At 27.0% G+C, this 14,143-nt stretch overlaps 1 protein-coding gene across 1 annotated transcript; it reads left to right on the forward strand.

Moving 5' to 3' along the window:
- The first annotated feature begins 231 nt into the window (after nt 1-231).
- On the forward strand, nt 232-5,128 carry LOC145832037 (procathepsin L-like). Its single transcript, XM_082939404.1, has 7 exons — nt 232-328; nt 821-963; nt 2,048-2,239; nt 3,456-3,647; nt 3,918-4,080; nt 4,510-4,615; nt 5,029-5,128. The coding sequence occupies exons 1-7, from the start codon at nt 232-234 to the stop codon at nt 5,126-5,128; spliced, it is 993 nt and encodes a 330-aa protein (XP_082795530.1).
- Nucleotides 5,129-14,143: the final 9,015 nt, after the last annotated feature.

Below are 14,143 nucleotides of genomic sequence, written 5' to 3' on the forward strand. Positions count from 1 at the left end.
TAATCAAGTTTACAAACTATTATAAAATACGAAATTTGAAATTTAAATGAAAAATGAAACTGTGAAATAATGCAATAGAGTAAGTAAATAAGTTATGACTTTGAATGCTTTTGTACATAAAAATATTTAATCATAAATAATGTTCTAATAAAAACTAACAGATGAGATTATTACTAGTAAAGTTATTGGTTTTAGTATCTAATAAAACAATTTTTTAATAATATTTTACAGATGAAATTATTAGTAGTAACATTGTTATTTGCTGTATCTTACAGCCAAGCAGCTTTTTTGTTCCAGCAGGAATGGAGCTCATGGAAAGACTACCATGGTTTGTTGATGATAATACGTATGACTTTATACTTGAGTTTTGAGGTACACACTACCTCAAATCATAAAAATGTCTTGAAATACTTTTCAAATTAAAAACTAATGGAAAGATTTAAGAACAAATTTAGACAAACTAGGTTTTATTTTAAATCAAAGCATGATATTCATTGAAAATACATAGTAATTAAGTTATTATGAATAATCTTATAAGTCGTGTAACAATTATGACGTCACAACTAGTTATTACGTTACGAATAAACACATATATACTGTCAGAACACTTGCTAAAAATAAGACAGCGATTCTAATATTAAAAGCATAAAATCTACAAAAATTTAATTTTTTTTTTAAATGAAGCTCTGTACAAATTAATCGTCGTCTTTAGACAAAACATTGTAGCTTAAGTGAAATTGCAACCTACAAGCATAACATTTCTAAATATTTAATAAACATCATTAAAGTATTTCTGTACTTTAACTTATTATCTCAACAGGCAAGACATACTCGACAAACATTGAGGAGGCGAGGAGGCAGATGGCGTGGCAGGACAACCTGATGTACGTCACAAGACACAACATGGAGGCTGCACAGGGAAAACACACCTTCACCGTAGACATGAACAAGTTCGCCGATTTGGTTAGTCGTTACGTCATAATAAACATTCACCGTCGACATGAACGAATTTGCCGATCTGGTTAGTCGTTACGTCATAATAAACATTCACCGTTGACATGAACCAATTTGCTGATCTGGTAAGATGTTACGTCATAATAAACATTCACCGTTGACATGAACCAATTTGCTGATCTGGTAAGCTGTTATGTCATAATAAACATTCACCGTCGTCATGAACAAGTTCGCCGATCTGATAAGTTGTTCCGTCATAATTAACATTAACAGTCGTCATAAACAAATTCGCCGATTCGGTTAGTCGTTACGTCATAATAAACATTCACCGTCGACATGAACAAATTCGCTGATTGGGTTAGTTATTACGTCATAATAAACATTCACCGTCGTCATGAACAAGTTCGCCGATCTGATAAGTTGTTACGTCATAATTAACATTAACAGTCGACATAAACAAATTCGCCGATTTGGTTAGTCCTTACGTCATAATAAATATTCACCGTCGACATAAACAAATTCGCTGATTTGGTTAGTCGTTACGTCATAATAAACATTCACCGTCGACATGAACAAATTCGCCGATCTGCTTAGTTGCTACGTCATAACAAACACTAACCGTCGACATGAACAAATTCTCTGACTTGGTGAGATTTTATTTTTTAGAAAAGTTCAAGACTAACCTAGAATACAAACTATTTAAAGTGCAGTGTAGTCAAATAATATTTTTAGTGATGAAATTTTTTTTTAATAAATAAAAAAAAAAGACTAAAAAAGGCTTTGGTCATCAAAGGTTTTGGTATATTTAAAATTCCCACCCGCTACTAATTCCAATCCGCTTACAGTTCCCTTTTTTATTTCTTTTTTTTTTACTATCCCTGTTACCCCTTACCCTTGGTCGGTAAGCGGTTCTCGGATTTGACCGGGTGATCGTTAGAACTCAGCAGTTCACAAAATTTTTTATGCATTTTAAATGATAGTTTTTTTCATAAATTTTTTGTCATAAAAAGCAACAAACAATGTTTGTAGTTTGTTTTAAAACTTTAAAAATGTACAATTTTTTTACTTGTTTTATAAAAAAAAATTCTCGCAGACCAACGACGAATGGAGGGACATGCTGTTGAAGGAGAAACCCCTCCAAAGCGGCGAGGGTTTCTGTGACAACGAGTACCTTAGGGACGACAACGTGCACGACGCCCCAAAGAAGGTCAACTGGGTCAACCAGGGCTACGTCACCCCCATCAAGGATCAGAAGAAATGCGGGTCGTGCTGGGCTTTCAGTACTGTTAGTTTGTAATTTAAATGTGTATTGTAACTATTGAAGCTTTAAAAGTTTCAACTTCAAACTTGTATTTAGTAATCATCATTATAGTCGTACTATTATATATTGTTGTTTGTCTTTTACTACTATTACGATGTTGAAATAAATTGGGTAACAGGTTTTTAACAAAAACGCGACCTTTGAGTTTTTGGTTGCTAGAATTTTAACTTACGTTTAATATCACAAAAAAAACTTCGTAACAACCTTAACATAATTCAAAGAAATTTTCTTGGATTTTTACTTAATTTTGTTAACTAAACTTAAAACTACTGACGAATGACCCATTTTGTAACCACTAAATACTTGTTTTATCTCACAGTTTCAAAGTACACTTTAAATTGAAAAAATTGTTCAGTTTTTTTTTTCTTAAAGTCCGCATTATCCATAACATTTTCTGTACTAGATAACACATATAATCTATAGCTTTGAAAATATTCTCCTTTTAACAAAAATTAAAGTTTAGTCATATTAAAATTTTTAAATATATTTTTAGTCTAACATTAAAAAGTCTAGAAAAGGGTTAAAAAAAAGCTAAGTATTATAATAACCGAAACATAGTTTATTCAATATTCAAAAAAAACTACATAATAAAATATTCAAATCAAAAAACATTTTGTTATTCAATATTCTGTTTGTTTAGAGTACTTTATATTGACACAAACAGCTGATATCAGCGATTGAACTTGAAAAACAAACAGAAGTTTTTAGTATTGTTTTATCGCAGTTTGTCTACATAAATGACATGTGACAAATAAGTTACTAAAAACTGCTGCATTCATTGAAAGCTCTGTATGCATCTGTTTATTTAGTAAACAGTTCTATGAATAAGCTATTTAAACAAATCAAGATTGTTGTTTTTTAGTTATGATTTTAGCAGCAAATATATATAGTTAAAAACATTGTTTTCTCGGTTTTAAGTTTGTATTATACTGTTATACAAGAATAGCGAATTATAGCTACACAACTATAAGTTTAAGATAACTTTTGTTATATTCATTCACAAACTGATTTCTTAACACGACTTGATCTTTTTAGAACTTATTAAAAAGTTATAACTTTTGACACCAAACCAAAAATAAAACTACAAAACTGAACAATTTTAACTAACTATAATTCAACCATTTTTTAAGTGTAAATTTTGTATAGTACACTCGAACAAATCCAACTCTTTCCCACACAGACCGGATCCTTGGAAGGACAGATGTTCGCAAAGACCGGCAAGCTCGTCTCGTTGTCGGAACAGAACTTGGTCGATTGCAGCCAGGCTGAGGGCAACATGGGCTGCCACGGCGGACTCATGGACCACGGGTTCGAGTACATCCACAAGAACGGTATCGAGACCGAAGAAGCTTACCCGTACACCGCCGTTGATGTTTGTTTGATTGTTATTCAAAAATTGTATTATACTGTTTTAATTAAAGATATTATACTGTTTTAATTAAAGATTTTTCAAACCGAGTAAGATACACCGCTGTTGATGCTATTACGTTTGGTATATAACATGTTAATTAATTTTGTATAAAATATAAATAAAATAACTTGAAGAAGATCGACCGTGCACTGCTGTTGATCTTCTTACTTTTGTATTTTTAACAAAAAAAACAACAATTTTACAAATGTATTCACGAGCGCTCCTTCACAGGGTCACTGCAAGTACAACGCGTCTCTCTCCGTTGCCACCGTCAGCGGATGCGTCGACATCAAGACGGGATCCGAATCGGATCTTCAGGATGCCGTCAGCAAAGTCGGGCCCATCTCCGTCGGCATCGACGCCGGACACCAGTCCTTCCAACTGTACAGCGAAGGTGTGACGTCATAATACGATAGTTGTTGACTGACATAGAATCTTTTAATATTTTTATGATGTCATAATAAGAAGTTTTCAGCTGCTTATTTAATGGCGTGACAGACTTAGTTCAGTACAGTTTATAACCTAAATCAGTATAAATATAAGCTAATTATGGATTTAAAATTTTACTGAATTATAGCTTAACCGTAATTCAAACAGTTTAAAGTTATTTGAACTACCGTATAATGCGACAATAACTTTTTAAGGTTAACTTAAGTTATTTAAGTTTCTACACTGACTGCATTAGTCAACTAATTTTTAAGAAATTAATCAAACATCTAAAAACACTTCTAATGGTTTTCTAAAAAGTTTGAAAACAAAATTTCTTTTGATTTATGTTCGTGTATTAACGTTATTCACTCAAAATCTCATACTCTTTACACAGGTGTATACTACGAGCAAGCTTGCAGCCACACCAGACTGGATCATGGAGTCCTCGTAGTTGGATACGGGCATGATGATGATAAGGAATACTGGGAAGTCAAAAACAGGTATGTTTATTAAATTTAAGTTAAAATAATACTGGGAATTTAAAATAGGTTGGTATTTATTTATTTATTTGAAAATGTTAGATACTATGGTAAAAGTGGTATGGTATACAGAAATTAAATTAAAATTCGATATAATAATGTAAAAAATGTGATTTGCCTTACAGCTGCTTTAGGACTTGCATTGTGTCATAATAAGAACTTGTACAATCTATAGAATAAAATAAATAGCTTAATTTATATACTTGTTAAAATGTTATTGAAATACGTTATTAAAATTAGTGGTTGTTGAAATGAGATTACTTAATTTTTTTTTAAGTTTTTTGCAATTAAGTAGTATCATTTAGTATAAGTTAATAACTTTATTAATTCAAGTTTTCTTTAGTTTAATTTTACATTTTTTTATTACTAAACAGCTGGGGTGAAGTATGGGGAATGAAGGGTTACATCAGAATGTCAAGAAACAAGGAAAACAACTGCGGTATCGCCACACAGGCCAGCTACCCCAAAGTCTAATCATGTAAGTTTTCTTACGTCACAATAGTAATTAATATGTTTTCAAAAATTTTTATCATATTAGTTTAACTACTTGAAAACAAGTATATACTTCTAGTTTAGAATTAAGTTTGGTAGGTTTTACATCAAATCTAAGAATTCTTATTTCATAGACACAGCAATGTCAGTTAATATCGATCGAGTTAATATAAAAAAAAAATGTTAATAAGCGAAATAGTAGATAAACTATAACTTTTCAACAACTTTTAATGAAAAGTTTGAGCCTAAATTACACTAAATATAAGTTTACGATTAAACTTCTATTTATTGAATTTATTAAAAGTTAGTCTTTTTTTACAGATTAAAGAGAACAACGACAGCTAAATTCTTTCCATGACATTTATATTTAATAATTTTTGTATTTACGTTTTTCTTTTTTTATCGTAACTTAAAAATAAATAATGTTCCAATTTAGACTTTTAGTGACATTATGTTTTTTCGTATAAAATATAGAAATAAAAACTTAAAAGAAAACTTAATATTTGATAAGTTAAACTAGTTTTTCAAACTTTTTTTTTCCTAAAAGCACACTTTGCAGAAACTTTAGTAATGATTGTCCGTTTACTAGTTAATTTCACATTTATTTTTACGTCAAAGTACTAACTATTGCCTTCGGATAAAAAATTTCGCCCGTTTTTTGAATTTTTGAGCTGAATTAATTTAGTGTTGTTACAACATGATTTAATATTTTCACTTTTATCTCCTAATATAATGTTTAAAACCTTTGTCGAATGAATTATACCTACATTATAATGACTAAAACAACATTTGTTTATTTTCAAATGCTGCTCTAGTCATTAAAATATAAGTCAACATAAATACAATATGTATTAGTATCACAAGTAGTTGCTTAAAATGGCTTTAATAGTTTTACTTTCCTGAATCTTGCAGAAATAAATTATCGTTTTTTTTTCTTTTAAAATGATGTTCTTACACTTTTTTATCTATATTAAGATAAACTTAATTATGATAAGATATGAGTGACAGAGTTTTATCAAAATATAAAGAAAAATCATGAAAGAACTTTAATAAAGAAAGAATAAATAAAGAAAATATGAAGAACTCATAATAAACCCTTTATATAAGTTATAGTTTTTGTATTAACAAAATGAAAATAAAATTAATATTAGTTTATTAGTCATACTCGAACACAGCTTAATGTCATTTACTTTCAGCTTTACAGTAAATTATAACAAAGTTCTGTTGAATACTTAATCACAAAATATAGTATAAAAACCAAAACTTTTGTAAGCGTTTACCTATATCATAACGACTAAAACAACATTTATTTAATTATCTAACAAATGCTGCTCTAGTCATTAAAATACAACTAAACTTAAATAAGTTTTTATAATATAGGTTTAAAGTTTAAAATGTCATATTAGCTATACCGCAAAATTAATAAATAAATGTTTAGCAAAAATATGGTTTTCCAAACTCATTTCAATAATTGCCTAATTACAAATATTAGAAAAACTATTATATATTACCGAATTACCAGTTAATTACCAATTTACTTTATCACATTAGTTATCTCCCCAAAGATTGATATCGCTCGCTATAGAAAACCCCGTTTTAAAATAAAGAACAAACCATAAGTTCGGAAAGCTAAGCTTCTTTATATTTGATTTTTTTTACTAACAATGTGTTGATGACGTAGTTATCAAATACATGACATCATTCTTTGTCTGTTAAATTTATTCAAACAAAATCTAAAACCCTTTATACTTGTCGAACACGAAATAATAACTGTTGGACTCTAAAATTAATGCCTTAATAAAAAGTTGCAAAAAAATGTGTAATTGTATCTACCTGTATGTAGATTACTTAAACAACATTTGTATAAACATCTAACAAATGCTGCTCAAATCATTAAGTTACAAATTGTAAGCATCAAAACAAACTTATGAAATTTAGTTGAAAACTTATCTATGAACGAGCTTATATATGGAAAGTTTATCGTTACAAAATTTAACTAAAAATAAAGAAAACTTAAGCTAGAACGGGATTAAAACTTTTATTTATTATTTTTGCTAAAAAATTATATTAAATAAGAAAAACAACAAGATTTTATAATGATTAATGAAAAAATATGCATTTACAGTTTATTTTTTTTTATTTAGAAAATTAGTTAAAGTATATTTTATTTTTGTTTCATATAAGGAACTTTTTCACCTTTTTAAGGTTAAAGAGAACAAAACTATTCTTAAAGCTGTAAGGTACGCTTTTTTGCTTGGTATCAAAGTGCGTACCTCATCGGGTACTCTATCGTAGTTAAACTGTTGAATATGTATAACAAAAACAAAACGACTTTATTCTTTGTTTATTAAAATTACTCAAACAAAGCTTAAAGTCATTTACTTTCGGTTAAACACTATTTGTAAAAAACGTTTTTTGAAAACTCTTTACTCAATGTTCTAAGTTTAATGCCTGAAAAAAACAATAAAGTTTGTTCTATGTGTTTATCTGGATCATAATAACTAAAACAACATTTGCATAAATATCTAACAAATGTTGCTTAGTCATTAAAATACAAATAAACATGAATAAGCTTTGTTTCAAACATTTAACATGCGATCCAGATATATATATAACAAACTTAATTTACTATAAATTCAGAGAATTTATTGAGACAATTTTGACTTTTTACAAATCGCAATAGATTGTATATTAACTGAAAAAATGGCTTTAAACTTTGATTAATACCTTTTTATAAACAATGGCTAAAGCCATTGTATTTTCAATTAAAAGTTTTAGTAGACTTATCATTCTTAAACCTTAATTGACTGTTAACAATAGTATGTCGAGCATGTTTTTCTATATCATAATGACTAAAACAACATTTGTATAAATCTAACAAATGCTGCCCTAGTCCTTAAAATACAAACAAACTTAACTTAATAATAACAAATATTATTTTATTCAACTTTAAGTTTAATTTTAAGTTTCAAACTGGACTTCCTTTTATTTTCGTTATTTACTCGTATTCCAACTTATACAACGACAGATTTGTGCATTAAAAAAATTTAATATTAAGTAAGTAATACTAGAAGAAGACTAGCTTCATTTAATATATGTTAGCAGTTAGTAGCGTATTAACTAAAAGAAAAGGACCTTAGAATTTGTTTCTTCCTATTATTAAACAAAGCCTAAAGTCATTTACTTTCAGATAAACAATAAACTGTAGTATACATTATTTATTTCATATTCAACTACAAAACAAAATACAAACACAATGTTTATGAATGTGTCTACCTATATTGTAATAACTAAAACAACATTTGTGTAAATATCTAACAAATGCTGCTCTAGTCATTAATATACAAGTAAACTTATAAGTTTTCTAATTAATTGTTTGTATTCTTTTATAATTTAGACATTTTGTCATACTTTACCTAAATTCTAAGAAAAATACAGTAAAATAGTTATTCGTAACCACCAAGTTTCATGCCTGAATTTGTTTAACTTGTATCATAATGACTATAACAACATTTGCATAAATATCTAACAAATGCTGCTCTAGTCATTAAAATACAAATAAAAATAAATAAACAACAATTTACATGTAGTCCAATGCAGCTGTAGACTGTGTATAAACTAAATAGAAATGACTTTAGTCACTGTTTACAATTTATCAAAACAAGTGCCATAAAGTCATTTATACTCGATTAAACAGTTTTTATTAAGCGGCAAATTTGAAACTTTACACGGAAGCGTATTTCAGATACGATGTAATTCAATTTTCTAAAAATTATGATACGTATCAACTATTTTGATAAACTAAAATCCTGTAAAAGTAACAAATTTATTCAAATTTTATTAAATTACGCATCAAAACTTAGAAAACTAAATAAAGAAATTAGCATGGCATAAATCTATTCCTATCAAAAAAAACTTAGCAACTTCAGATAATTAAAATAACAATAATGATAATCACGAAAAGCTTCACCTTTATCAATAACTCATTTATAAGTAAAACTTAACTTTTTAAGCAGTTAAAAATACTTCAATATCTAATTTTTTCCTATGTGTTTATCTATATAATAACGACTAAAACAAAATTTGTAAACATTTTAACAATGCTGCTCTAGTTATTAAAGTACAAGTAAACATAAATGAACAAGAATAATCTCTTTTTTTCATCTTTAAACTTAATTCTAAGTTTTTTCTTAATTTTACAACTTTTTTTTTTCAATTTTCTAACACACTAATGATTTTCCGATAAAAAATTGATGCACTTACAAGTTTTGGTACAAAATAAAATAACTTTGGATATGTATTTGGGTATGTAAAATATTTTTACAAATATTTTGTGGATTGTGTATTAACTAAAAGCAAATGACTTTAACCTCTGTTTATTAATTTTATTTAAACAAAGCTTAGAGTCATTTACTTTTATTTAAACAGTAAATTCTGGTAGAAGGTCTTGCTTTCAATTTTAATCTAAAAATCAATTTAATTAAAATGTTTATTGAATGTGTTTACCTGTATCATAACGACTAAAACAACATTTGTATAAATAAACAACAAGTGCTGCTCTAGTCATTAAAACACAAGTAAACTGAAAAAACAAAGTTTGCACAGACTTGCTTAATTTTACGTAAACAAAACTTTTGTTACAGTTTTACAAATTCTTACCTGCATTTTAATGACTTACAATATTTGGTCATAAAGTAAGACACTTTTGGAGTATATATTAGATTTATTTAAACAGTTTTTTGATCGTGTATTAACTAAAAGAAAATGACTTTATTCTCTGTTTATTGATATATTAAAACAAAGCCTAAAGTCATTTACTTTTAGATAAACCGTAAACTGTATTACAAATAATTTTTTCCAATTATTCACATAAATTTAAACTTTTAAGCTTTTCTTGAATTTGTTTAACTGTATCATAATAAATAAAACAGCATTTGCATAGATATCTAACAAATGCTGCTCGAGTCATTAAAATACAAATAAACTGAATTGTAAAACATCATAAAATATCATTTTATAACTTCTTAATAGCATAATAAGACGCCACAAAAAAAGCTCACACGGAAACTAAATATTAAAGTATTTTAAATACTAAAAAGTAGTTATACGCTTATATTTACCGGTATTGTAATGGCTCTAACAATATTTGTACATTTATTTAACAAATATTGCTGGAGTCATTATGATACAAGCAAACTAAAATATACTTCCATTTAATATCAAAACTTCAATTTTTTTGGTATAATGTTGTTATTTCAAATAAATGTAAACAAATTCATACGACTTCAAGAGCTTTAATTTTTAATATAAAAAATTTCAGTAAACTTTAAAAAAAAAATCTAATAGTGAAATGACTAAGAAAAATTCTAAAAACAGCTTGCAGAAGTGACAGTATTTAAACTCAGTTGTTCAAGAAACTTTCCAAACGTATTAATTTTTGTGTTGCAATTAAAACGAAATGACTTTACTCACTGTTGTAAAGATTAATTCAACAGTGCCACAAAGTCATTTAATTTCAATTAAACATGAATGTAAATTGCTTTTATGAGCTTAATATTTCTAGCACACACAATTTTCAGTTGGTTTTACTAACAGTTTGAAACAATTAAGTTGCTTCTTACTATTACTTTCAGTTAATAAGCTTCGCTCTTAAAATTTTCCAGATAAGTAACTTTTTGTGTTTTAACTGAAACGAAATGACTTTATTCACTGTTGATGATAATATTCCAACAGTGCCATAAAGTCATTTTATTTCAGTTAAACATGAGTGTAAATTACTTTTAAAGGTTTATGTTTCCAGTTTGTTTTTTCAGTAGCTCGATTTATTTTTCATTTGTTTCCAGTACAAGGGCTTTCCTTAAAAAAATTCCAAGTTAAGTAATTTTTGTTTTTCAACTAAAATGGCTTTAAATACTGGTGAAAAAAAATCACTACAACAATGCCATAAAGTCATTTTATTTCAACCAAATATGAATAAAAACTACTTTTATGAATAATATGTGTCCTGTTCATTTTATAAGTGCTTAAAAATATATTTTAAATTTCCGTTTATACATTTGTCCCCAAAACTAAGTTTTTTTTCTTAAAATTTTCCAAATAAGTAATTTTTGTGTATTAACTAAAACGAAATGACTTTATTCACTGTTGCTAATAATATTCCAACAGTGCCATAAAGTCATTTTATTTCAGTTAAACATGAGTGAAAATTACTTTGATGAGCTATATGATTCCTTTATTTTCAAGTAGTTTCATTTATTTCTTTCAAATACTTTAGTAATTAAACTTTCAAATGAAACTTTCCAAGTTAAATAATTTTTGTGTTACAATAAAAACGAAATGACTTTATTCACTGTTGTTGACAAGTTAACTCAACAGTGCCACAAAGTCATTTTATTTCTATTAAACAGGATTAACAAGACATATTTAAATTTATACAATTCCTATATTCTAACACATTTAAAAATTTAAGTCAAAAGACCAAAAACTGATGGCGAAGTTAAAAATAAAGTTTACCTTAAGTATCATTTCATACCAGAAATTTTGACTTACCGAAGAAACTATTATACATACTTGAGTTTAAGTTACATATATTTACATCTAATAACATCGCTGTTTTGCCAAACGCATAATAAGTTTTAAAAGCTTTAATTTTTTATATTACTAAGCATTTGATAATACTTTAAAATAATTAGTACTAATCTTGCTTACTTTTAAAACACCAAACCAACTGAAACTAGCTTTCAAAGCCTCAATACTAGCAGCCTGAAGGTAATTTTGTTTTTAGCTTAAACTCGAACCAAAAAAAAACGCTATCTGTCTAAAACTGTTGTTGTGTGTTCTGAATTACTTAATTTTAATACTCGTGAAACTAATACCTTACAACTGATTATACTGTTTTTTTTAACTTATCAAATTCTACAAAATTCCTAGCAACATTACCTTTAAACTTTTAAATTCTTACATTATTACTACATAACTACTTGTAAAGGTTCACTTTCTATTTAAAACCAGGTAGTAATGTTCAATTTTATAAGTTTTAAATAACAGTTGTGATTAGGAATAGATTAGAACTATATAAAAATTAGCTTCACTTAAATTTGTTAAACAGCCAGTAATTACTGTTTAGCTAATAATTAAGATATAATAAAGCAGATTCACTACTTAAGCAAATTATTTCTAATTTTACCACTACTTATAATCTAAAACACTGTATGTTACTTAGATAATAGTTATTATAAATTAGAAGTAATATCATAATGATGATAAAAATTAGTAAGTATTAGAAATGATTTAAAGTTCTCAACGTGAATAATCTGAAATTTTAAGTACATACATATAAAAATCATTAATTTTAAACAGCTAAAATTAGATACGAGAAAAATCTAGAAAAAATGTAAAATTTTCCGTTAGATGGTGACGCGTCAAGTAAAAAGATTTAATTTTGATAAAAAAAGTAATTTATAACTGAATTTATAAAGTTTTTTAGTTGATTAAACATTTAATTCTGTAATTTGAACACGAAAATTTTAATCAAAACATTAGCTGTTTAATAAACAACAACAACTTACATTTTGTACTTTTTCGATTGAAATAACTAAGCTTGAAGTACTCAATGGCTAGCTTTGACTTTATATTTACAAAACTTAGTTTGTATTTTTTTTTACTAACTACTATATACGAAAATTCTTAACCTTTCTAGGCTATGATTAAACAACATTACGGCTTTTAATATTTGTAGCTGAGATTTACTTGCTTTTGTAAATGAAACTTTAAACCTACTGCCCATTTAAAAATCATTTTCAAAATTGGTTTTACTGAATTTATACAACTAAAGTAGCGTACTTTTCAATAATTAACTAAGTCTTCAAACACTTACATATAAAAATACTGCAAAAGTATAAAAAATGCAACTAGTACTTTTACTACAAAATATTTCAAAGTAATTTTGGTGTACTAACTAAAGTCAAATGACTTTATTCACTGTTGTTAGTATTTATTTCAACAGTGCCACAAAGTCATTTAATTTTAATCAAACATGGTTAAAAACTACTTTATGATCTAAATCTTTTTAGATAATAGTACTTTAAAACTATGTCTGCTTGTTTTATTCTATTCAATTATTTCCAGATAAATGTTTTACACAAGAATTTTGCTTAGTTAAATGTCGGGCTTTTAAATTTATTTAAAAATTCAATGAATTGAAGTTTTAAAAACTTATAATATAAGAATTTGTTTTACATTTTGCGATAAATTCTTATGTTCCTACAAGGTTGAGCATCTACACAAAATCAAAAGCTTATAGCATAGTTTGACAAAAACTCTAACATTTCGTAACTTTTTACTCAACTCTTTTAAGAGTTATGCAAAAAAGCTTTATAAGATTAACCAACCACTGTAACTTTACTTAATTGAACTTAATATGTATACTTTTCACTTAAAATTGCAACATAGATAAAACATTTGAAAAGATAAAAATTTGAATAAATAGCAGTAGCAGCATTAGCTTTAAAAACGGCCTATTTTATCTAGAAATTCCAAATTAACCTGAGTTAGCTTTCATAGCCTGAATATAGTCGCTTAACTAACTAATATTAGCTTTACTGAACCTCGTACCAAAATAAAGCATTCATATTTGTCTAAAACTGCTGTCATTTATTTCCCTTACAGCTAAACTACAGCTTTTGTATAACAATACCATAAAATATAACTTAATTACTAACTTTTATCAAACCCAACAAAATTTATAGCAACACTACCTTTCAAACTTTTAACGTTTCATTAGTATTAGCATTCTAACTACTTCTCAAGCTTTCACTTTTGGTATAAAATCCAGTTGGCAAGGAATTCTTTTATACACATTGATAACAGTTAATAATTAGATACTTTATTACTGCAAAAATTAGCTTCACTTATAAGTTATAAGCTAACTTTGTTAAACAGACAATAATTAAGCCTTTAACAATAGTGATAGAGCACTTTAGCAAATTATTTCCAATT

Source organism: Thalia democratica, chromosome 3 (assembly GCF_965202585.1).
Source record: "Thalia democratica chromosome 3, ktThaDemo2.hap1.1, whole genome shotgun sequence".
NCBI classification, from domain to species: Eukaryota; Metazoa; Chordata; class Thaliacea; order Salpida; family Salpidae; genus Thalia; species Thalia democratica.